The sequence below is a fragment of the Phaethon aethereus genome (genome assembly GCF_964289735.1).
Source record: "Phaethon aethereus genome assembly, chromosome: 28".
Lineage (NCBI taxonomy): Eukaryota > Metazoa > Chordata > Aves > Phaethontiformes > Phaethontidae > Phaethon > Phaethon aethereus.
In genome coordinates, this window is record NC_138604.1 from 3,743,965 (window position 1) to 3,767,658 (window position 23,694).

Below are 23,694 nucleotides of genomic sequence, written 5' to 3' on the forward strand. Positions count from 1 at the left end.
CAGCATCCCCGCTGGGGCACCAGGGACAGTCCTGGGAGCAGAAGGGAGCAGGGGACCCCACGGCAAAGGCACAACGACCTCCTGGGGCAGCAGAGACCACTCCAAAGGCGCAGCGACCCCCTGGGGGCAGCAGGGACCCCCTCAGTGCCCGATGACCCCTCGGGGGTATCAAGGCCCCCCCCCCAGCCGCCCCCAAAGGCCCGGTACACCACGGAGGCGGCGGGTCCCCCCAGGTTGGGCCCCACCCGAGGAGTTCTCCCGGCTCGGCCCGGCCCCGAGCGGGCCCCGCCCCCGTTCCCGACCCCACAGCCCGGCGGGTGGGGGAGGGGAGGGCCTCCGGGGCCGCGGCTAGAACCGCCGGTCAGGGCGGGGAAGGGGAGGGAGGGGAGGCCCCGCACCGACCCGACTCCCGGCAATCTCCCGGCCGTCGCTCAGGCGCGGGCCCCGCGGCCACCGGCTGCTCCGCGGCCACCGGCTCCAGGCCCAGCCGCCGCCATCTTAGTGCACCGCCTCCGCGGGACGCTTTACGGCGCCGCGGCGGCGCTTTACGGCAACGGCCGCTGCGCGACACCGCGCGACAGCGCCCCCCCCTGCCCCGCCGTCGCCGTGACAGCGGCGACCCCTACGCCCGGTTATCGTAGGGTCTCCCTGTGCCCCCCCCCATGTTATTGTAGGGTCACCCCGTGCCCCCGCCGTGTTACTGCAGGGTCGCCCACAACCCATGTTATTGTAGGGTCTCCTTGTCCCCCCCGCCATGTTATTGCAGGGTCGCCCCACGTCCCCCCCAAGTTATTGTAGGGTCGCACACGCCCCCTCCCCTGCCGTGTTACTCGGGCCCCCCCCGGCACTGCAGGATCGCCCCACATCCCCCACATTTCGGCTACTGGCCACCCTGCCTCAGTTTCCCAGGTGGGAGCCAGTGTAGTTGCCAACACATTTATTGGGGACATCGGAGGGGACACACACGCGTCCCCAGGGCCGGGGTCCCCGCGCCCCCCATACCCCCAGCCCACACTGGGGCCCCCTGGCCCCCACAACCGCCCCCGGCACCCCCACGGCGCGGGACAGCAGAGCCGGGGCTGCCGCGTCCAGCCCCGCTCCTCGGCGGCCGCGGCTGCGGCTCCACTCAGCCTCCTCCTCCTCGTCCTCATCCTCATCGGGGTCTTAATTAGTCGGTAACGAGGCAGGGGCCATCCTTGGTGGCAGCGCAGCACTGGGGGGCCGTGGGCACCCCCGTCCCGCCACCGGCGCTACATGAGGCAGCACTGCTCGCCGCCCACCGCCCCCGGCAGGTCCAGGTTGAAGCCGGGGGGCTGCAGAGGGGAGGGAAGGGTGAGCTGGGGATCCAGGCGTCTGGGGTGGTCTGGGCAGGGCCCCCACCCCCCAGGGGGTCCCCACGGACACTCACCGACTCCCCGGCCAGCTCCTTGGGTGGGTGCCCCAGGTCCTGCAGCTGGAGGGGAGACACGGGGGGGGGGGGTCAGGGTGGCTCTGGGGGGGTTTAAGGGGGTCTGTGTGGGCCCCTGCTCACCTGCTGCATGAGGTCGAGGAGGGTCTCGAAGCGTGCCCGCCGCTCCTCCTCACCCTCGCCCGGCCGCTCGCCCTCCAGCTGCTGGCAGATGCGGCCCATCACGCCGTGCTGCGCCCGGTACCGCTCGTACTGCTCAGCTGGCAGCGTTTCGCCATGCTGCCGCAGCCACTCGGGGTACTGCGGGGGGAATGGCAGGCGGTCAGGCTGGGACTGCCACGCCTCCCCCCACATCCCGGCGCTGGCGGACTCCCCACCTTCTCAGTGATCTCCTTGAGCGAGGGGTAGAGCACATCCTTGGAGAGCAGGCTCTGCATGATGCTCCGCATGACGGGCAGGACGCTGCCCTCGCCATCGCCCTCCTCCAGCCCCAGCCCCTCCAGTGCCTTCGCCAGCTCCTCCTCCGAGGCCGAGGAGTTCTGCAAGGACACCGTCAGCTCCCCCCCACGATGGGGGGCACCCCCAGCAGCTCCCAGCGTGGGAGGTGGCCATACCTGCAGGTCACTGGCGTTCCTGGCCAGGCCGCTCAGTGTCTCCTTCAGGCAGGAGGTGAATTCCTGCTGTGATGCCGCATCGCCGCCTGCGGGACCAGGAGATGCCAGTCAAGGACAGGGAGATGCTGGGCACTCTGGGGCACCCCACTCGGCGAGGTTTGGGTCTTGTCTTGGGGACTCCGCTCCTAAATGGGGGTCCCAGGGGCCTGTGGGACTGGGGTATCCCCTGAAAGCCCCCAAACCTTCCTCCCAACCCATGCCACTGGGATGCCAGCTGGTGGCAAGGAGGCTCGGAGACCCCCCAGTACGCAGGAGAACGCCTGGCATTGCAACACCAGAGAGGTGCCAAGCAGCCCCAAGCCAAACTAAGGCTGCCCGGAGTGCTGGGGCACCCCCCACCGCCAGTGCTCCCAGAGCCCTGTCCCACCCCGGGCTGGCACACACCGCTCACTCTGCTGCAACCTTGGTCCCCCGCCTGTCAGCGAGACCTGAGGCTGCCAGAGCCGATCTGGACACTGGCGCACATGCCAACCCTGGTGCAGCCGATCCGGCAGCCAGGGAGGGTGGCCGCCCCTTGGCATGCACCTTTGCCACGTCCTTTTTTAAACCCACCGGCGGTGGTGCCAGCCCCACTCACCCACTCTGCCCGCCGCCTCCGACAGCTTCTGGAACTGCTCCACCAAGTGCGGCTCCTCCCGGGCCAGCTCCTGCATGGCCTGCTCGAACTCGGCCGCCGCCTGCGAGGCCAGCTCCCCCTCAAACAGCTCCTGGAAGAACCTCTCCTGCGAGGCGAAGAGGGAGGCCTGGGGAGAGGGGCAGGGTCAGGCCCCCCCCCCGACGTGGGGACAGTGTCTCCCCACCCCGAGGGCCGGGGCGAGGGCAGTGGCCGCATCCTGGCAGCGTCGCACCTTGGCGGCGGCGCTGGGCGAGGGCTGGGCCCCCGGGGGCGGCGGCGGCGGGGGGGCCGCGGGCCTGGCCTTCTCGAAGTCGTCCAGGGCACCTGAGGAAGGGCCGGGCTGAGGGGGACCCCCGGGCACCCCCGTCCCGTGGCCCCCCTGCCCCCAGAGTAGTTCCCTTGCACCCCAGCGACCCCCATCCCGTGGCACAGGCCAGCACCCCCGCCTCGCTGCGCCCCACGGACCCCAACGCCTGCCCTGCCCCGGGGAGCCCTGCCCCGACCCCTCCAGCCCTGGTTGCGCCTCGATACCCACAGCCCCACTGCACCCCGATAACCACCAGCCCCACTGCACCCCAATAACCTCCAACGCCACTGCACCCCAACAAACCCCCAGCTCCATTGCCCCCCCAATGATCCCCCAGACCCCCAGGCCAACCCCGCACCCCATAACCCCCGGCCCTACGGCACCCCAATATCCCCCAGTCCCACCGCCCCCATAACCCCACTGCCCCCCGTAACCCGCCGGCCCCGCTTACTGTCGAGCAGCTCCTCCAGCTCCGGGTCGGGGCCCGGGCCCGGGCCCGGCTCCGCCGCCATGTTCGCGCCGCTCCGCCTCCGCCGAGGGGCGGGACCTCCGAGCCCCGCCCCCACGACGGCCACGCCTTCCATTGGAGTCCCGCCCCTCGCGGCGCGGTTCCGCCGTACGCCCGCCAGGCGGCGCCGCAGTGCACGGCGGGGGAGGCGTGATCCCCCCCGGACCGGGGAGCCGCGGCGGCCCACGCGGCCCCAGCCCACGGGGTCCTGGTCCCTGGGGTCCCGGCTCTTGGGGTCCCAAACCTCGGGGTCCCAGACTTTGGGGTCTCAGCCCCTCAGGGTCCCAGCTCTTTGGCTCCCAGATTTTGGGGTCTCACCCCTCAGGGTCTCGGCTCTCGGGGTCCCAGCCATCTGGGGGTCCCAGCCCATGGGGCTCCAGCTCTTGGAGTCACAACTCCTCAGGGTCCCAGATCTTGGGCTCTCAGTCCCAAGCTCTTGCGGCCCCAGCCCTTTGGGGTCACTGGCCCTCAAGGTCCCAGCCCTCGGGGTCCTAGCCCCTCGGAGGCTCAGCACCTTGCAGTCCTAGCCCACACGGTCTCAGCCCCTGGGGTCCCAGCTCTTGGGGTCCCAGCCCCTCATGGGTGCAGGACACTCACGAGACCGCTCATGCCCCGTGTCCTTGGAGGGTCGCTGTGCCTGGAGGGACCCCCCTGGGTGAAGGGGCCAGCAGCTCCCCCAGACCCGACCCAGTCCCTTGCCGGTGCCCAGCGCGTCCCTGCCACAAAGCCCCGGGGACGCAGAAGTCACTTCCTTCCCCTTTCCCCAAATAGCTGCTACGCAAAGGATAGGTGGCCCCTCCAGCACGCACACGGCAGCGTGTCGGCATGGCCAGGAGCGCAGTGCTGCTCCTCTGGGGTGAGTGCCCGGGCACGGGCCACAGGGCTGGGGGGGGGGCTGAGGCCACGGGGATGTGCCCCCGGACCCTGCTCTGTTTTGGGGAGCAGTAGGTTGGGGTAGAGCCTGAGGGCACCAGCTGGCCCACGGGGAGGGAGTGCCGGCTGGCTGCGGGGTTGCCCAAGGTCCCAAACGCCAGCAGAGCCAGCCCATGGGCTTGTACCCCCGGCGAGACCAGGGCTGTGGGGACAGGCATCGCAGGGATGGGCTTGTGGGGACCGGCACCATGGGGCTGGGGCTGCTGTGGGGATGGGGCTGTGGGGATGGAGATGTGCGATGGAGCTACAGGGGCATGTGCTGTGCAGATGGGGCCATGGGGATAGGGCTGTGGGGACGGGTGCCGTGGGGCTGGCAGAGGTGGCCCTGTGCCCTGCACCAGCCTGGGGTGGTTGTGGTATCCAGGATGCCAGCGGCGTCCCCAAGCCCTGCGCCAGCCCGGGGTGGCCGTGCCACGCAGATGTGGCGCGTGGGTGGCTCTGACGCAGCTATGTCCCCCGGGCTCCCCTAGCTGTCCTGGGGACCGTCTGTGCACTTTTCCCATGGGTGCTGGTGTCCCTGCAGGGGCAGCTTGGGGACAGCCCCTGCACCCTGTACCCTGGGTGCTGGTGTCCCCTTGGCAGCAGCCCCCACCAGACCCCTCTCCCCTTCTCCCTTGCAGCCCAAGCCCTTGGCCTCGCTGGTGAGTCCTTGCTGCCGGTCCCCAGCCCTGCTGTCCCCAGACCCCCCCACCGGTGGCCCTGGCAGGCTGGCATCCCCTGTCACCCCGCAGGCGAGCAGCTCAGCCACCTCACGCTGGACCCCCCCTGGATGCCGGTGTTCCTGCCGGAGAAGGTGACGCTGACCTGCCGGGGCTCCGGCGCGCCCGGCCCCACTGACTGGTACATCGGCAAGCAGCTCTGGAGGCGAACAGCATCCCACCACATCAGCGTCTCCAAAGACTACCCCGGGAGCGACAGCTACCAGTGCCGCAGCCCCGGCACCTGGCTCAGCCCCCCCATCACCGTGAGCTTCTCCAATGGTGAGGGGCATGATGGGAGCCCCCACCCTGGCACCCACAGGTGCCCCGAGGGCTCTGCGTGGGCTCTGTTTCGCAGCCTGTCACCCCTCGTGCGACGGGACCCCATCCCCGTGCACAGGGCGTGCCCCCGCTGTGCTCACCAGCGCATCCCCGCGCATCACGGGGCATCCCCATGCGTACCAGCGCATCCCCGCGCGCACCGGGGGCACCGCCGTGCGCATCGGCATATCCCCGTGCACACGTGTGCACCCTCGTGCACACCAGCACATCCCCGTGCACACCGCTGCATCCCTGTGCGCCAGACACCCCGGCCTTCTCTTGCAGACTGGCTGGTGCTGCAGGTGCCGGCGCGGGCGCTGCTGGAGGGGGACGCGCTGCCGCTGCGCTGCCGGGGCTGGAAGGACAATCGGGTGACGCAGGTGCAGTTCTTCCGCGAGCAGAAGGCGCTGGGGGAGCCCTCCCCGGGGGCCGAGCTGCTCCTGCCCACCCTGCAGCTGCACCACAGCGGGCGCTACCGCTGCGAGGCCACCGTGGGCCACATCCTGGCGGGGAGGCAGAAATCGGCGCCGGTGACGGTAGCGGTGCAAGGTGAGCACCCGCTCCCCAGCACCCACCCGGCAGGGTGCAGCCCCCCCTCCCCAGCGGGCTCGGGGTCACCATCGCCCCTTGGCTCTTTCCCAGAGCTCTTCTCAGTGCCAGTGCTGAGCCTGGAGGGCTCGGCCAAGCCCCCCGAGGGAGCCCCCCTGGCCCTGAGCTGCCTCAGCCACCCCAGCCCCCTGCGGCCCCTCGCCCAGCTCCAGCACCTCTTCTACCGGGATGAGGAGCTGGTGGGGGGCCCCCAGGGCTCCCCCCAGCTCTGGCTGCCGGCCTTGGGGCTGTCCGACTCGGGGAGCTACTCCTGCGAGGTGCGGACGGGGACAGCCAGCGTGCGGAAACGCAGCGCCCCGGTCGCCGTCGCGGTGCACAGTGAGTGCGCGGGAGGCGTGGGGGTGTACCGGGTCCCCACATCCCTCCTGAGGTCCTTCCACCCCTGTCTGGGTCCCCCCATCCCTCTCCGCATCCCCACATCCCTCCCCAGATCCCTCCACCCTTCCCTGGGGTCCCTCCATCCCTCCCCAGGACCCCTCCTCCCTCCCTGGGGTCCCTCCATCCCTCCCCAGGACCCCTCCTCCCTCCCTGGGGTCCCTCCATCCCTCCCCAGGACCCCTCCTCCCTCCCTGGGGTCCCTCCATCCCTCCTCTGGTCCCCCTTCCCTGCCTGGGTCCCCTCTCTCTCCGTGGGGTCCTCTCCATCCGTCTCTGGGACCCCCCCCCCCCCGAGTCCCCTGTCCCTGCCCGTCTCCTCCCCGCAGGGGTCCCGGTCTCGGGGGTGTTCCTGTCAGCGCAGCCCCCCGGGGGGCAGGTGGCGGAGGGCGACCACCTGGTGCTGAGCTGCTCGGTGGCCGCAGGGACGGGGTCCCTCTCCTTCTCCTGGCACCGGCAGGGCTCAGCCGCGCCGCTGGCCACGGGCCCCCGCTACGAGCTCCGCATCACGCAGCACCGGGACAGCGGCCGCTACCACTGCACAGCCACCAACGGCGGCACCGCGGCCGACAGCCCGCCGCTGTGGGTCAATGTCCTGGGTGAGCGGGACCCTCTGGCTTCGGGTGCCCCCCACCCACAGCACGACCTCACCCCACGCCGGGGGGACAGCCGCCACCACTGGTTTGACGCCGGCCCCGACTCTGCCTGGCAGTGCCGGTGGCTGGTGCCACCATCACCATGGCGAGGACGGAGCCGTCGGTGCCGGCGGGGGAGAGCCTCAACCTGAGCTGCTCGGTGCGGGAGGGCACCATGCCGGTGACCTTCACCTGGCTGCGGGACGGGCAGGAGCTGGGCTCGGGGCCAGTCCTGTCCCTGGGGACTGTGGGGCCGGCGCACGCCGGGACCTACCAGTGCCTGGCCACCAACCGCCTCGGCACCCACCGCGTCTTCCGGGCGCGCAGCCCGGCGCTGCCCCTCTCGGTGACGCAGCCGGGATGGGGCCGGCAGCAGCAGGGCACAGGTGGGGGTCATGCGCATCGCCCCCTCCCTGGGGTCCCTGTGGGGCTCCGGCCCCCCAGGGCTGGGGCTGACCCGCGCACGTCCCCACTCTGTCCCCAGCCGTGGCCGTGGGGCTCAGCGTGTCCCTCCTGCTCCTGCTCCTGCTCGGCGCTGCCGTGGCCTGGCACCTCCGCTGCCGGCACCACGCGGGTGGGTAGCCCACACCGGGGGGCTGGGGGCCGGGCCGGTGGTCCCAAGTGGGGTGAAAGCCCCCCACACCGGCCGGGTGGGGGCAATGCAGCTGCACCCCCCATCCCCCATCTTGGCTGGGGCTGAGCCCCCAGTGCCCTTGGCTGGGAGTCCTGGGGGGTACTGGGGGTTTTTGGGGAGGTCCTGGGGGGTCTTAGGGGCCCTCCCTGCTTGCAGCCCACATCCCCCCTTCTCATCTAGGTGTGTGGGGATGAGTCCCTGGTATTGCCATGTTGGGGTCCTGGCGGGGTCTGTGGAGGTCTCCCCTCCTTCCTGAGCAGGCAGGGCTGAGCCCCAGGGTCCTTGACTTGGGGTCTGGGGGATCCTGGGGGGTCTTGGGCTGCCTTGGAGGGTCTCCCTGCTTGCAGCCCACATCTCTGTCTCATCTGAGTCCCTGACACCACCAGCTTGGGGTCCTGGGGGTCCCGGGGTCCCCCCTCCCTCCTAGCCATGCAGGACTGAGCTCGGGGGTTGTTGGCTCAGGGGCGGGGGGGGTCTCAGGGGTCCTGGGGGTACCTCGCCACTGTCACCCCGGGGACTCCAGGGCCACTGACGCTCTCCCTTGACTTGCAGCCACCAGGAAGAGCCGGGACAGGTGAGTAGGGGGGACACACCGTGAAGCCCCTTTCCCCAGGGTTAGACAAGCAGTGCCCCCCAGTCTGCCCCTGCCCCAAACACCCCCTTGTCCCCGCAGGGATGTCACAGCCCCCCCAGGGCCCAAGGAGCACCGGCCGGACCCCACAGCCCCCCGCGAGGCGCCGGGGGACGGAGAGGTGCTGTACACCCACGTCGTGGTCACCGAGCGGCGTGGGGGTGAGTACGGGGAGGGGGAGACAGGCCACCCACGCGTGTCACCGTCCCCAGCCCAGATCCCCAAACCGGCTTCTCTTCCAGGCACCTCGCCGGCCCGGGCCCAGCCCCCCCGGTGTGGGGGGAGCCCCAGGACCCCGCGCGAGCCGCCCGTCACCTACGCGGTGCTGCCGGGTGCCCACGCGCGGCTGCGGCTCGCGAGCGACACCTACGAGAACGTCCCGTGACACCCGTGGGGCACTGGAGACGCCGCCGCTGCCCTGGTGCACGCGGGGGGGGGGGGGGGGGATGTCCCCGTCAAACCCCCGCCCACACAACCCACGGCTCCCGCGGGGCGCCCGCTCTGCCCAGGGCCCGATCCGGATCACCAGAGCCCAGCCCGAGGGGCGGGGGGGGGGCTCGGGAGGGGGGATGTGTCCCAAGTCGGGGAGCCCCAGGGCTGCACAGGGTGCCCAGTGCCCCCAGGGGCTCCCCATTCCCCCTCCCAGGGCTCCCAGCACCCCCCTCTCCACCTCGTCCAGCAGGTCCCCACACCCCCGGGGGTCTCCCCATCCCAGCCATGCTGGGCCCCCCAGACTCAGGGCTGCCGGACTCTGGCTGTGTCTGAAGAAACGTGCCAAGACCCCCGAAGGTGCAGGGGGTGTCACAGCCCCCGCCCTGCCCCGGGCTCTGCGGGGCTAGTGGGGGGTGGCACAGGAGCCATTTCCACGGTATTGTCCCCAAAATGCAGCTTTTTGGCTAAAGAGTGGGAAATGGTGTTTTTCTCTCCCAGAGTGTCTCCTCCACCCAGAAACATGGGGCAGCTGCCACCAGGAGCCAGGGCCACCGTCCCCATGCCCACAGCAGCCCTGTCCCCACGGGCTCCATCTCGTCCCGTGGTGCTACCATCCCCAGGGGGTCCCTGTCGCCAGCAGGAGATGGTGCCACTGTCCCCGCTGGGTGCCCATCCCTGGCGGCAGCCGGTGCCACGCTCCCCGCCCCACGCTGCGTCCAGCCCCACCAGGAGCCGGTGCCATCGTCACCAGCCCCAGCTCCTGCCCCACCGTTACAGAAATGCACCTGGCCCGTTTGCACATTGTGCTGCTTTACTGGGGGGGGGGGAGCAGCAGAAGTGGGGGGCAGCACCACGCACCCCTGCCAGCTTCAGCCTCACCCAGGCTCCGGGGTCCCCGCGCCGCGGTGGCACTCAGGCTGCGCCTGTGCCCGGCCGAAGGTGGTGCAGAGCTGAAACCAGCCATTTCCAGGGGGAAAAAGCTCCAGTTCTTCATCACAGTCCCGGGAGGGGGGGCCGGGGGTCCATGGGGTCCCCGGCTGCTGAGGATGGATGTTGGGAACGGGCGGCTGCGGCACGGCCAGCAGGAAGGGGTCAGGAGTCTTTGATCTGGAGGGTTTCATACATCTCCTGGCCATCCCCGCTGAGCCCCTACGCAGGAGAGGGGGTTACAGGCTGACTGTCCCCCCCCCAGACTGTCACCCCCCGTGGGGGGGGCTGCCCACCCAACATGCGCCCCAGAGAAGGGACCAGCGGGTCCCTCTGCGGCGGGGGGGCTGTCAGCAGGGGTCTGCACCCAGGGTGGGTGCTCCCAAGGAGGCGGAGCGTGGGGCAGGAGGGACAGGGCACCCCCCCCAAGTTACAGCATCCATGGGACTCAGCACCTGCAGGGGACACAGCACCCCACCAGGGACAGCAGTGCTGGGTACGGCCCCCCGGGATGCGTCACCCCCGGGATGTGTCACCCCCAGGCTGACTTACGGTGTAGAGGGCTTCTTCCTTCTGCTGCAGGAAAGAGAAAGAGAAAGAAAGAGCTGGGGCAGGGCAGGACAGGGACACACAGACCCTGCACCCCTCCCTCCCTGGGGAAGTGGGAGAAGCTGTGAGGTTTCCTGGATTTCTCCCTCCCAGTCCGGGACCACCAGAGCCCCCCTCAATTCCCCTTCACTTTCCCCTTCCACAGCTGCAGCACCGTCTGGGATGGGCACTGGCGGGGGGCGGGCATCCCTCCCTGGGTACCCCAGCCCCAAATCTCCCCAGTCGCGGCTGCCCTTTGCCAACAGCACCGTTACCTCCTTGCCAGCTCCCTGCTGCGACGCTCGGTGAGCCAGGAACTGCAGGGGGGCCAGGGAGTTGCCCAAAAGAAAGATAAAAGAAATAAGGAGAGGAAAAAGCGCCAGCATGGGTGGGGAAGCCCTTGGGCAGCCACTGTGGCCTCCCTGGGGGTCCCCTCAAAAAACAGGGCCCACCAGGGATTTAGTTGGGTCCCCGAGCTGCAGGTCAAATCCTGGCACTCACCTTGAGGCGGCAATAGAGGACAGTGAGGATGATGCCGTAGAGGAAGAGGATGGCATCCAGGATGTAGCAGAGCTCCGGCTCCATGAGTGCCTCTAGGGAGGGAGGGGGGTGGGAGGGGGTCCCCAGGTCAGCATTGCCCCGGGACGGGTCTTGCACCCAACCTGGCTGCCGAGAGTTTGGCTCTGCTGCCTCCAAGCGTCACCCCTTTCCACAAGCTGGGGCGATGGTGGAGGGTCCCAGGTGTCACAGGTGACACTGACGTCCCCTCGGACAGCATTGGAGAATCCCAGAGCCCACCGGCACTCATGCTGGGGTGCCCCTCCGTGAAACGAGGACCCCAGAGGGCTTCAACGAGTCCTGGCTTGTCGGCTCCTGGCTTGTCCCAAAGGTGCGAGGACGGGGTCAAAGCAGCCAGCCCGACAGCCATGCACCCACCCAGCTGCTCCCCGTCCCCGCGAGACCCCTGTCCCTGTCCCCACCTGCCGCCGGGGTCCACAGCAGCAGCAGGGCGGCAGAAAGCAGCAGGCAGGTGCCCATCCCTCCGCCGCGGCCCCGAGCAGGGTCCAGCGGGTTGTGGCTATCGTGCCAGAGTCAGCAACCGCAGAGCCAGCGCCTTCCTTCCCGCCGGCTCGCGCCGCCCCTGCTTCACTTCCCCCCTCCTCAGGCCACGGCCATGCTGGGGAACCATCCGGCGCAGCCGGCCCTCTTCCTGCAAAGGGCGGTGGGGAAGGTTGCTCAAGGGCCAGGCGAGCTGTCCCCAAGCGTCACACATCCTCCCCGTGCCCGGCCTGCCTTGGCCCTTGTGGTACCGTGCCGCCTCAGGCCTGCGCTGGCACGGCTGTGGTCACCCAGGGGGGCTGCAGGAGCACCCACCAGCCTGGCGTGGTGGAGGCGAAAGGCTGGGGGTCCCTCCGGGCTCCCCCCAGCCGGGAGGGATCCTCCAGCCAGGGCATGGTGTGACCAGGGGAAGGGGAAGCTCTCGACCACAAGCCTCACAGGGGAAAGGGAGAGCAGGGTTTCACCGGGTCCCAGCTGGAGGAAAAGGGCCGAGGCGGGGACAGAGAGACGGCGCGGGACAGGCAGGACCTGGTTTAGTCTTTATTTGACCCAGATGAGGAAGGGGGTGCAGGGGGTCCCCCCGCCCAGAGCAGCACACACAGGAGACGGGCGCAGCGGGGCTGGCCGGGGCCACCGCCTCATCGATCCACTTCCCCAAAGACAATGTCTTGCGTGCCTGGGAGAGGGAGAGAGGGGTCAGGGCACGATCAGCCCCCCTGCATGGGGAAGGAGCCCCCCAACAGCCGTGGGAGCCCCCAGCCCAAGGAGGGAACATACCGATGATGGCCACGACGTCCGCCAGCATGTGGCCCTGCGACATCCGATCCAGACCAGCCTGAAGCAGAGCATAGGGACCCCCATCAGCCTCCCCTCTGGAGTCCCCCAAGCACCCACCACCCTGGCCCCAGGCCTGCTGAGGCGGGAGGGGGATGGCTCTGCCTCCTGGCTTCGCACAACGACAGAGCGGCTGAGCAGGGCCCAGCTCAGCTCTCCATTTCCGGAGCGGGTGCTGCGCTGGCAGCAGTGCCCGCTCCAACCCCATGGCTGGGGGCAGGCAGGGGAGGGGGCACTGCCCCCCAGCACGGCCCGGCAGGGAGGGGGAACGGGGAAGTGGTCAGTTATCAGCAGAGAAAGGAAACTGGCTCTAGCCGCAGAGGCACGAGACCGAGTTGGGGCCGCAGAGGGAGCCTGGGGGACACGCAGGCGGTGGCCCACAGACCCTGCCCCAGCCCCTTGCGTTGGGGCCACGCTGGAGTGAGCCCCACAAGGAGCGAGGGGAAATCTCTTCCCAGGCTGCACTTGTCCCCCCACCCTCGCCACGGGTCCCAGCACAGCGACGCTGCCGGCTGCCCCAGCCTCTCCTACCAGGTGAGCGAATCCAGGCGCCTTGATCTTGCAGCGATAGGGGCGGCTGCTGCCGTCCGAGACAAGGTAGACACCGAATTCACCCTGCAAGGACACGGGGACAGGGCTGGTGACGTGGTGACACTGTCATGGGGCTGAGGCTCTATCTTCCAGCTGCAGTGTCCAACCCTGGTGTGAGAGCACAGCCCTGGGGACAGGACGGCCCACTCAGCCGGTGACAAGAGCACTGCAATGTCCCCAGGAGTGACGCCAGGACACCCTTCACCATGCCAGAGCCCACCGCCCCCGTAACGCCGTCAGAAGTGGCACCTTGGGGGCCTCGATGGCTGTGTAGGTGGCTCCGGGGGGCACCTGGTAGCCCTCTGTGTAGAGCTTGAAGTGATGGATCAGCGACTCCATGGAGGTCTGTGGAGAGAGCAGGGCACCATTACCGCGGGCGTGCGGCCAGGCACGGGCAGAAAACACTGCCCGTCTCTTGCCTGCGCCTCGGCGGCTGGTGATAGGAAGCCATGCGTGGGAACCAGGGTGGTGGCCGCGTTCACACGGCCACTGCCATAATGAGCACGTGGGATGAGGAGGCAGGGCAGCTGCCACGTCTGCCAGCCTCTGCTCTGCCAGGCTCTGCCTTCACCAGAGCAGCTTTTTTTGGTGAAGCTGGGCCAGACCTGGCAGAGCTGGGAAGAGAGATCCCCTCCCACATCACAGGGCCGGGCGGCCGCAGGGCTCAGGAGTGGCTTCATCAGGCAGCGAAGCTATCGCAGGCACAAAGCCGTCCTCCCTGCCCACACGCTGCCAGGCCTGGCAGGGGCGGCACACAGGATGCCAGGCAGTCCCCAGCCAAGCCAGGGGGGCATAGATGCGGCGGCAGGTAACACCAGCAAAATCCTCAGCACAAGTGTCTGACATGCCAAAACGCAATTCCTGCTCGCCAGTGCTAACACGCAGCCAGTGACAAGGCCCGGTGGGGGAAGGAAGCACGTTTACCTTCATCTCTGCCCGCTTCGGAGGGGAGATTTTGGCATCGTCTACTTTGATCTCCCCCTCAGGCATCTTGTTTAGGCACTGGAGGATGATACGGAGGGACTGTCGCATCTCTTCCACGCGGCACAGGTACCTGTGGGACCCCCACACCGCTCAGGACCTGCGCCCTGCATGGTGAGCACCCCGTTGGGGAAGCCACAGCCTCACCACAGGCCCACAGAGGAGGTGCAACCCCGGCGAGGCCTCCCACAGCTACCAGCACGCGGCAGAGCCGTGGCGCGATGTACCTGTCATAGCAGTCGCCCCGGGAGCCGATGGGGACGTCGAACTCCACCTGGTCATAGACGTCATAGGGCTGGGTCTTGCGCAGATCCCAGTGGATCCCTGAGCCCCGGAGCATCACCCCGCTGGGCAGAGGGAAGCAGGTGAGCAGCCCGCCCGAAGTGGGGCCCCCAGCCCCACGCCAGCTCCAGGGCCTCCCTGCACCCCAAAGCAGATCCCAACGCAGGGGAACGCGGCCATGCATTCTCCACCTGCACACACCCCACAGCACTGAGCAGTGGCCACAGGACGGGCTGGGGACATCAGGCGGGTAAAGTAGGAGAAGGCACCACAGCTCCTGCCGCGCCACAGCCACCGGGTAGCGCTGCCCTGAGAGTCACTGGTGTCATCATTCCCAAAGTCGGCTCCAATCAGCCCTGAGGAGTCCTGCAGTCAGGGCTGAGCCTGCTGAAACATCCCCGGCAGCCATCGGACCCACCTGAACCCGTAGTTGAGAGCCTCCTCTGCTGTTATCACCCCGATGTCGACCGTGCGGTTCTTCCAGATGCGGTTGTTCGTGAGCATCTGCAGGTAGCACGGCGTCAGTCACCCATTCCCTGCACTGGCTGCCTCTCCCTGACTGCACACCCCGTTTCCTGACCCATGTCACCTTGTCACCGCTGCCACAGGAGGAATAACCCTGCGCTGGCTGTGCCCGGGGACAGGCATCACGAAACCCTAGCCCTCAGGGTGCTGCGAAGTGGGGACTGTCCCTCTCTCCCAGGATTTGAGCAGAAGCCCGGCTCCCATCCCACCTCACCTCCTCCACCTCGTCTACCCGCATGGAGAAATTCTTCACGAACTCATAGATGTCGTCCATCAGCCCCAGGGGCAGGTCCTGCGCAGGAGGAGAGGGAGGTCAGCCCATGCTCGGCCAGGGACACACCGCACATGCCCACGCAACCGGGGAGGGATCCGGGGCACGGCACGGCCACCCTTACCTGGTGTACCCCGCCGGGGCGTATGTAGGCAGCATGCATCCGCGCCCCTGAGACCCGCTCATAGAACTCAAACATCTGCAGGGACAGAGGAGATCCCACTGCATCCCAGCACAGAACAGCCCCATGGGCAGCACCGAACTCCAAATCTACCCCCACCCCAATCCCCTGTGAGCTGACGGTATGGCTGCGCAGCCCTTTACCTTCTCCCTCTCCTCAAACATCCAGAAGAAGGGGGTCATGGCCCCAATATCCAGCGCATGCGTGGTCACAGCCATGATGTGGTTGAGCAGCCGGGTTATCTCTGCGAAGAGGACTGCGGGCAGAGGGGGCACAGTGGGGTGAGCACCTCTGGCTTTGTGCCCCTCTGGGGAGAGGGAACAGGGGCTGAGTCCCCAGAAAGCCAAGAGCTACGAGCTTCAACGGGGCAGGCAGGGGTCCCTGCCTCCGGCACGGGAGCTGGAGCCCCACAGAAACAGTACAGGGACGCGTGGGGCCACCCTCACCTCGGATCCACTGAGCCCGCAGAGGCGGGCGGATGTTGAGCAGCTTTTCCACAGCCAAGGAATAGGCCTGCTCATTGCACATCATGGAGACGTAGTCGAGACGGTCAAAGTATGGCAGCGCCTGCCAAAAGGAAAGACCTTGAGCAGCAGCTGCCAGCACCTGAGGACTGCCGGGAGCACTCAGAGGTTTCACCGCAGCTGGGGAGCACCAGGATGCAGCCCCCAGGCACAGCATCCTCCCGGCTCAGGGAGCATCGAGCACAACAGCAGCCATGAACACAGCCCAGAAGCTCTGGCCCCGGGCTGGTGCAGACACATGGATGGCCCTTCCTTGGAATAAGGCGGGAAGGAAGACAGACAACATCCCTCTGTGAGTTTTCCAGCTCACAGACACTGCAAGGGCCCAAATCCTGCACCCTTGGCACACGCCACCTGAGAACTGTTGCTACCATGGAGCTCAGCACAGCCATCATGGCACTGCCCCAAGCTGCAGCAGCCAGCCAAGGCGGCGCTCCCCCCAGCCCTGAGCTATTTCAAGCTCCATTTCTCCCGCCAGCGCAAAGGTTAAACCCGATTGGGATCATAAATCAGCACGGTCTGCTTACAAACACTGCTGCAAAACCTGACAGGAAATAAATCCCCTCCCAGCGTGCCAAGGAGGCTGATGATGCACCTGATCAGACAGCTGCAGATGGATGGACACCAACAGCCCCTCACCCTAAAAGGACACCCCTTGCTCTCCCTGTGGACAGACACCAGCCCCTGGGATTGGGAAGCGTTGGGAGCCCACTGCACCTTACCTGGAGGTACGTCTTGTATTCAATGAGCTTCTCGGTGCCTCGGTGCAGGAGGCCAATGTGGGGGTCACACTTCTTCACCGTCTCCCCGCTCAGCTCCATGACCAGCCGCAAGACCCCGTGGGCAGCTGGGTGCTGGGGCCCAAAGTTTATGGTCAAACTCGAGACCTTCTTGTGAGCCAGAGGGTCCTTGTCTGCTCAGGGGAGCAAAGAGGAGAGTTGCGCAGTGAGGAACATCCATCCCCAGAAGTGCCGCTGCCCCCAAGCGCCCTTGGCCTTTTCCAGCAGCACAGAAACGTGGAGCAGACACTGGACAGATGTCCAAGCTGAGCTCAGCGCTTAGCTGGACACCAGGAAGGCAGCGTCCCCCCTGCCAGCTCCTGTCTCAGCCCAGCGCAAGACCCTTGGGACAGGTCCAAGGGCCTCCTGTTGACCCTTGGGAGGCTCAGCCCGGGCTGGCGACTCTTCCCAGAGCATGGGGAGCCAGGCAGCTTCCTGATGCTGCCAGAGCGGACGGGCCAGGGCCACGGCACAGACTAGGCAGAGGAAAATTTGCAGAGCCAGCAAGGAGAAACGAGGGATGAGAAGCTCAAAGCCTGACCAGGGTCTGACACAGGAGCATCTCGCAGCAGCTTGAGGGGCACAGATTGAGGCTAAAACTCACAGGGCAATCATCCTGTGCACCTGCACCCCCTGAGACCCAGCACCCACAGGATAAGCAAGAGAACAAGACACTCCAGAAGCACCCACTGAGTCCTCACTGGGCACCCACTGGCCCCATGTAACCCCCAAACCCCAACCTGACACCCACCAAGCTCCCACTGGGCCCCAAGTACCCACCAAAAAGCCCTGAGTACCCGTAGGGCATCCAACGAGCCCCAGTCTGGCTCTGGAGCCCACTGAGCACCTTCCAGAGTGCCCAATACTTCCTCAGGGCTCCCTCAGGGCCTCGGGGCCCTCCAGATCCCACCCTGGGTACCCAACACCCCTCTCAGGGTCTCGGGGCCCCTCCAGGGCCCATACAGAGCATCTAACATCCTCCCAGGGCTCTTTCGAGGGCCTAAGAGCCCCCAACCCTCCGCCAAGGGCCCCAGGGCACCCCCCACAGCCTCGACTCCCACCCAGAGCACCTGACACCCCTGCAGGGCCTCGGTCTCCCTCCTGAGTGGCCCCCACACGGCCTCAGGCCCCCTCCAGGGCGCCCGACACTCTCTCAGGGCCTCGACCTCTCCCCTCCAGGGCTTCCCCAGGGCCTCGGGTCCCCCCCGGCCGCTAACGCCCCCCGCCGCCTCTCACCGTCCCAGGGCGGCGGCACCCACTTCTCCGTCTCCTTGCTCGGGTACATGACAGCGCCAGCGAACTGCTGGGCCCACTCCACATCGGGCTGCCATTGCCGCGCCGCCCTGCGGGACCGGGTGTGAGGGGGGAGGCCCGGTACCAGGCCCTGCCGCCCCCAGCCCCGATCCCGGCCTCCCACCGCCAGCCCCTGTCCCGGCCTCCCACCGCCGGCCCCGACCCTGCCTCTGGTCCCGGTTCCCCACCGCTCTCACCGGACCGGGGCCGGCCCCAGCCGCGCCGCCGCCCGCAGCCCCAAAGGTGCCCGCAGCCGCCCCAGCGCCCGCAGCGCCGCCATCTTGCCCTTGGCACTGCGCATGCGCCGCCCCGCCCTCACCGCCACAGCGGGGGGGCGGGACCGGGCGCCATGCTTGGGGAGGGCAACCGAAGCCCTGCCGTGCCGCCATACTGACCGTGGGCAGCTCCTCCGCCATCTTTACTAAGGGAAGCAGCCGGGAAACAGCCGCTGGGACCAACGCCATCTTTGTACCGGGCATAGGCGGCTGCGGGACGGGGTGGTCCCGTGGGGCTGGAGATGGAGACAGGGGTGGGGGCAGAGGAGACAAGGGACAGAAGGGACAGGGTGAGCAGGATGTGCCAGGCGAAGGAGGGACGGGATGTCCTGGTGTGATGGCGGGGGGGATGTGTCCCCAGGCATCCCCACTCGGGGACCACTGCGGCCAGAGGTGGCCCTTGTCCCCTCCTGTGACATCCCCGGTGTCCTCATGTGGGTGCTGGGGGGGCTGTGACCAAAATTGCCCTGTGTCCACCCTGGCCGAGCTGCATCCCAGTCCCCCCATCCTGGGGGGTTCCCAGGCTCCAGCATCTGGATTTATGCCCCCTCCCAGGGGACACGGGGACCATCCAGCTGTGCCAGGACCCTCTGTGTCCCCTGTCCCCCCCCCAATGTCCCTAGAGCCATGGGGTCACGCCAGCTCCCGCGGCCTCGCCCTGCGTCACCAGCCCCGGTGACGCCAACAGCTGTCCAGCCCCCACGTCATGGCTGTTCCTGACCCGGCGTGAGTCACGCTGGCCGCGCGGGATGATGCCGTCCAGATGTTGGCTGCTGGCCGTCACCATCCCCCCACCCCCACTCCGGCACCAGGCCACCCTGGTGGGGCTGGATCTGGCCCCAGGGGGAAAAGACTGAGCCTTGAGCAGTCCCGCAGCACTGGGCCCCTGCCAGCACCCAAGGGTGCCCCACAGCCCAGACCCCAGATCCATGGGGAATGCTGGAGCTGGGGGATGCCGGAGCTGGGGAATGATGGAGCTGGGGATACTAGAGCTGGCGGGTGCCAGAGGTGGCGGATACTGCACATGGCGGATGATGGAGGTGGCGGATGCCGGCCAGAGAGATATCAGATCCCAAGGATGCTGGCTGTGCTGGATGCCAGAGCCAGCGGATGCTGCAGCCCATGGGATGCCGGCTCTGGCGGATGCTGCCTGTGGCAGCCGTGGCAGGTGCCAGTGCCATGGTGAGCTCCCGGTGGGCTCTGCACCCTGGCACGGCTGCAGTGCCAGTGGGTCCCACGGGTGTAGCCAAGCACCCCTGCGGCCGCAGCACAGAGGCCCTTTGTGCTGCAGCGCTGGGTGCCGCCGGCTCCCTTTGTGTGAGGCCCTGTTGTTCTCCTGGGGACGGTGGGGATGGCACCAGCACCCACACGGCAGCACCCGGGGCCATGCAGGGCACCCCCAAAAGGTTGTGCCGGGGTGCTGGGGGTGCTGGGGCAGGAAGGGCGGCCGGGCTGGCCCCCGCTTTCCGAGAAGGGAGGAAGCAGGATGTGGCCCATGTCCTGCCTGGCCGGGCAGGGGGCCAGGAGGTGACTCGAGGTGTGACACAGCGGGTGGCCCTGCTGGGAAGTGTGGGCACGGGAAGGGGATGGAGTGGCTGACAGCAGGTGGGCTGGGATGGAGGGGACAGGGATGGATGAAGAGGAGGAGGGATGGAGGAAGGGAATGGGCAGGGATGGAGGGGACAGGGATGGATGAAGAGGAGGAGGGATGGAGGAAGGGAATGGGCAGGGATGGAGGGGACAGGGATGGATGAAGAGGAGGAGGAGGGATAGAGGAAGGGGATGGGCAGGGATGGAGGGGAAAGAGAAGGAAGAGGAGGACAAGAAGGGACGGAAGGGACAGGCAGCGATGGGGATGGAGGCTCTGACATCAGATGGGCTGGGATGGAGGGGAGAGGGATGTATGAAGAGGAGGAGGAATGGAGGGGAAAGGGAGGGAAGAGGACAAGGAGGGACAGAAGGGACAGGCAGGGATGGGGATGGAGCAGTGGGGTATAAGGGGACAGTGGGTGCTGCAGGGTGGGGGAGCTGCCCGGGGTGCCCCCAGCCCCCTGCTCACTCTGGGCACACCAAGGTTGCCCCCGGCAGACACCCCCACCGCCCTGGGCGTCCCTGGCTGCCGTCCCGGTGAGGAGTTCCCGGTGAGGGGGTCCTAGAGATGGGGTCCCAGCGAGGGGAATCCCAGCCAGGGGGATCCCGGTGAAGGGGGTCCCGGTGCGGGTGTTCCGGTGAGGGGGATGCCCCGTCCTGGCTCCACTCCCGGGGGACACGGCTCTGGCTTCCCGGAACGGCCCGGGGGGGCCGCGGCCCCCCCGCCGGCGGGGCTGCCCCGCTCCACCCCCCCGCCCGGGGCCGCCTCTCCCGCCCGTTAAAAGGCGGCGGCGGCGGGGGCAGAGCCGGCGGGGACCCTCTGTCGCCTCCCGCTGTCGCGCAGTCGGGGCCATGCGCCGCGCGCTCCTGGCACTCCTAGTCGCTGCTGTCGCCGCCGGCGAGGTCGCCCCCGGTCCCGCGTGTCCCGTAACGGCACCGGACGAAGCCGGGACACGGTCCTGCGTGGGGCCGGCCCCGAGGAGAACCAAGGTACGGCCGGACCGGGACATGGGGGACCGGGACGGACCGCGACCGACTGAGATGGACGGGAACTGGGATGGACCGCGATGGGCCGGGACACACCGGACTGGGATGGGCTGGGCCAGGGGCGGGACGGGCTTCCCCTCCGCCTCTCGGGGCTCGGACGAACGGGCCGCCCGGCAGCCGGGACCTCGCGGAGTGGGCGGGGGGCTATCGGGGACGGGGGCGCTGGTGGGGGCCCAGAGACACCGGGGTGCACTGGACTGGCACGGGAAAGGGACACACACAGGCTGGCACGGTGCTGCGGGGCACTGGCGTGGGGCGAGTGGTGCTGGGGGACTCCGGGACTGTGTCACTGGTGCTGGGGTGCACTGGCCAGCACCGGTCCCCTGCCCCAGCACCCTGCTTCCCCGCAGCGCTTCATCTCGGTGCCGCGGTACGTGGAGATGCTGGTGGTGGCGGACGAGTCGATGGCCCGGTTCCACGGTGCGGGGCTCCGGCGGTACCTGCTGACAGTTCTGGCAGCAGCCGCCCGGTCCTTCCGGCACGGCAGCCTGGGCAACGCGGTGGAGCTGCGGGTGACGCGGCTGGTGGTGCTGGGCCAGGGCACCCCAGGGCCCCCCACCACCCCCAACGCCGCCCAGATGCTCCGCAACTTCTGCCAGTGGCAGAAGGGGCTCAACGTCCCCGACGAGGACAGTCCCCTCCACTTCGACACCGCCATCCTCTTCACCCGGCAGGTGAGGGGCATGATGGCTGGGGGGGGTCTGGGGGGAGCTGCAGGGTGCCTGGGTGACCCCCAAGGTATTTGGGTGCTGGCCAAGCCCCTGGAGTGTCTGTGGGTTTTGGGGGCTGGCAGGGTCCCCAAGGTCTGTCTCAGGGGGTCTGGGTGCTGGCTAGGTTTGGGGGTGTCCCCGAGCCCCACCCCACACCCTGCCTGCCCCCAGGACCTGTGCGGGGCAGCCACCTGCGACACGCTGGGCATGGCAGACGTGGGCACCGTCTGCGACCCCGAGCGGAGCTGTGCCATCGTGGAGGATGACGGGCTGCAGTCGGCATTCACGGCTGCCCATGAGCTGGGTGAGCGGCGGGGGCTGGCGGGGAGGCCGGGGGACCTGCTGCTGCCTGTGAGCCCCCGGGGGCTGACACCACCGTCCCCTGGCGCAGGCCACGTCTTCAACATGCTGCACGACACCTCCCAGCGCTGCCAGGAGCTGAACGGCCGCTCCGGAGCCACGCGCCGTGTGATGGCTCCTGTCCTCTCCTCCCTGGAGCCCGGTGAGATGTGGTCCCCGTGCAGCGCCCGCTTCATCACCGACTTCTTGGACAGCGGCCACGGTACAATCCAGTGGGGGGGGTCCTGGCGTGGGTGGTCCTGGCGCCCTTGGGGATGCCCCCGTGCAGCAGTGTCACCTCCCCGCAGGTCACTGCCTGCTGGACAAGCCTCTGGAGTGGCTGCAGCTGCCCTCAGCGCTGCCGGGCAGCGCCTACCCCGTGCTGCGGCAATGCCAGCTCGCCTTCGGGCCCGACTCGCGGCACTGCGGTGACCTGCAGCCGCCCTGCGCCTCGCTGTGGTGCACCGGCCGTGCCGGTGGCCGCTCCGTCTGCCAGACGAAGCACTTCCCCTGGGCCGACGGCACGCCGTGCGCGCCGGGCAGAGTCTGCATGGATGGGCTCTGTGTCAGCATCGGCCGCATGCAGGAGCTCACCGTGAGTCTTAGCGGGGTGGCGTGGGGGGGCTGGTGTCCACCCACCGGCGTTGGTTTGACCCCCGCGCTCTGTTTTTCGGCTGCAGACACCTGTGGACGGTGGCTGGGGGCCATGGGGGCCATGGGGTGGGTGCTCACGGACCTGCGGCGGTGGCGTCCAGCTCTCCCACCGCAACTGCACTACACCAGCACCTCGCCACGGTGGCCGATACTGTGAGGGCAAGCGCACCCGCTTCCAGTCCTGCAACGTGGAGGAGTGTCCCGGCAGCACCCGTGAGTGGGGCCAGCCGGGTGGGGAGCGTGGGTGGCACCAGCTGCTGGCGCGGGCGGCGGAGGGGCTGGGGGCTGCCGCTGGTGCTGACCGTGCCTCACCCCTGCGGCAGCCCTCGCCTTCCGGGAGGAGCAGTGCGCTGCCTACAACCATCGCCCCGACCTCGTCAAGGGGGTCCCGGCCCCCCTGGACTGGGTGCCGCGCTACAGCGGGGTCCCCGAGCGGGACCGGTGCAAGCTGACCTGCCAGTCCCAAACCCTGGGCTACTACCACGTGCTGCAGCCGAGGGTGAGTGTCCCCTCGCCCGCTGGGCACCCCGGGGTGCCGCTGGCGGGCGCTGAGTCTGTGCTGTGCCTCAGGTGGCTGATGGGACCCCCTGCTCCCCCGAGAGCACAGGGGTGTGCGTGCAGGGCCGCTGCGTCCCCGCCGGTTGTGACCGCGTCATCGGCTCCAAGAAGAAGTTTGACAAGTGCATGACGTGCGGTGGCGATGGCTCCGGCTGCACCAAGGTCTACGGCTCCTTCACCAAACCCCGGTAAGCACCCCGACAGCCGCGGTGAGGGCGGAGGGGGGGTGCCACCTGCGGGCTGCCATCATCCCCTCTCCAACCCCGCTGTGCCCCGCAGCTATGGCTACAACGACGTGGTGACCATCCCCGCGGGCGCCACGCACCTCCTGGTCCGGCAGATCTCGGCGGCGGGCAGCAAGGATGTCTTCCTGGCGCTGCGGCGGACAGCCGGTGGCTCCCTGCTCAACGGCGGCTACGTCCTGGTGCCCTCCCCAACCGACGTGGCGCTGGCGGGCGGCGCGTCCCTGCGCTACAGTGGGGCCACCGCGGCCACCGAGACGCTGGTGGGCCGGGGGCCGCTGCACGAGCCCCTGGTGCTGCAGGCGCTGGTGGTGGATGAGCAGCGCCCGCCACGCTTGAAATACAGCTTCTTTGTGCCCCGGGCACAGAGACGCGCATCGGCAGCCTGGGAGAAGCAGAAAGCTGAGATCCTGGAGATTCTCAGGAGCCGCCGGCGTTACAAGTAGCGGCACGAGCCTGGCCAGGATGTGCCTCTGCCGGGGAGCGATCCCGGTGGCACTGCAGCGCCTATTTATTTGGTTATTTATTGCCCACCGGGAGCGCGGGCACCGTCCACGGGACGGCGTTGGCCAGCCCCTCGGCAGAGCCCCGGCAGGCTCGTGCCACGCACAGGATGAGCCCCGGTGCAGGCAACCACATCTACCTCAGCCCCTGCGCGGGCAGA

General features: G+C 68.6%; 5 protein-coding genes across 5 annotated transcripts; 2 read left to right on the forward strand and 3 right to left on the reverse strand.

Moving 5' to 3' along the window:
- Positions 1–1,250: 1,250 nt before the first annotated feature.
- PEX19 (peroxisomal biogenesis factor 19) lies at positions 1,251–3,517 on the reverse strand (the record flags this gene model as incomplete). The annotated part of the gene is made up of 8 exons (XM_082011628.1): positions 1,251–1,313; positions 1,409–1,453; positions 1,532–1,708; positions 1,786–1,947; positions 2,023–2,108; positions 2,660–2,825; positions 2,931–3,022; positions 3,457–3,517. 8 exons carry the CDS (start codon positions 3,515–3,517, stop codon positions 1,251–1,253), a joined length of 852 nt encoding a protein of 283 aa, XP_081867754.1.
- An 821-nt stretch (positions 3,518–4,338) lies between these two features.
- On the forward strand, positions 4,339–8,733 carry FCGR2A (Fc gamma receptor IIa; the record flags this gene model as incomplete). Its single annotated transcript, XM_082011590.1, has 10 exons — positions 4,339–4,369; positions 5,067–5,426; positions 5,751–6,014; positions 6,108–6,392; positions 6,778–7,047; positions 7,161–7,469; positions 7,568–7,657; positions 8,270–8,291; positions 8,391–8,509; positions 8,591–8,733. 10 exons carry the CDS (start codon positions 4,339–4,341, stop codon positions 8,731–8,733), a joined length of 1,893 nt encoding a protein of 630 aa, XP_081867716.1.
- A 777-nt stretch (positions 8,734–9,510) lies between these two features.
- On the reverse strand, positions 9,511–11,337 carry FCER1G (Fc epsilon receptor Ig). Its single transcript, XM_082011734.1, has 5 exons — positions 11,276–11,337; positions 10,797–10,888; positions 10,571–10,612; positions 10,260–10,283; positions 9,511–9,929 (listed from the first exon to the last, which is right to left on the reverse strand). The coding sequence occupies exons 1-5, from the start codon at positions 11,331–11,333 to the stop codon at positions 9,873–9,875; spliced, it is 273 nt and encodes a 90-aa protein (XP_081867860.1). The 5' UTR covers positions 11,334–11,337; the 3' UTR covers positions 9,511–9,872.
- Positions 11,338–11,974: 637 nt separating this feature from the next.
- On the reverse strand, positions 11,975–18,002 carry NDUFS2 (NADH:ubiquinone oxidoreductase core subunit S2). Its single transcript, XM_082011399.1, is given in 15 exon segments — positions 11,975–12,030; positions 12,132–12,189; positions 12,720–12,803; positions 13,029–13,124; positions 13,704–13,833; positions 13,988–14,107; positions 14,461–14,546; positions 14,782–14,859; positions 14,963–15,037; positions 15,163–15,275; positions 15,466–15,586; positions 16,266–16,456; positions 17,559–17,665; positions 17,813–17,945; positions 17,948–18,002. Coding segments are annotated over 15 exon segments (1,449 nt in total). The 5' UTR covers positions 17,967–18,002; the 3' UTR covers positions 11,975–11,992.
- Positions 18,003–20,020: 2,018 nt separating this feature from the next.
- Positions 20,021–23,505, forward strand: ADAMTS4 (ADAM metallopeptidase with thrombospondin type 1 motif 4). The gene is made up of 9 exons (XM_082011462.1): positions 20,021–20,470; positions 20,878–21,201; positions 21,409–21,541; positions 21,629–21,799; positions 21,885–22,171; positions 22,257–22,443; positions 22,554–22,729; positions 22,801–22,976; positions 23,068–23,505. The coding sequence occupies exons 1-9, from the start codon at positions 20,333–20,335 to the stop codon at positions 23,474–23,476; spliced, it is 2,001 nt and encodes a 666-aa protein (XP_081867588.1). The 5' UTR covers positions 20,021–20,332; the 3' UTR covers positions 23,477–23,505.
- Positions 23,506–23,694: the final 189 nt, after the last annotated feature.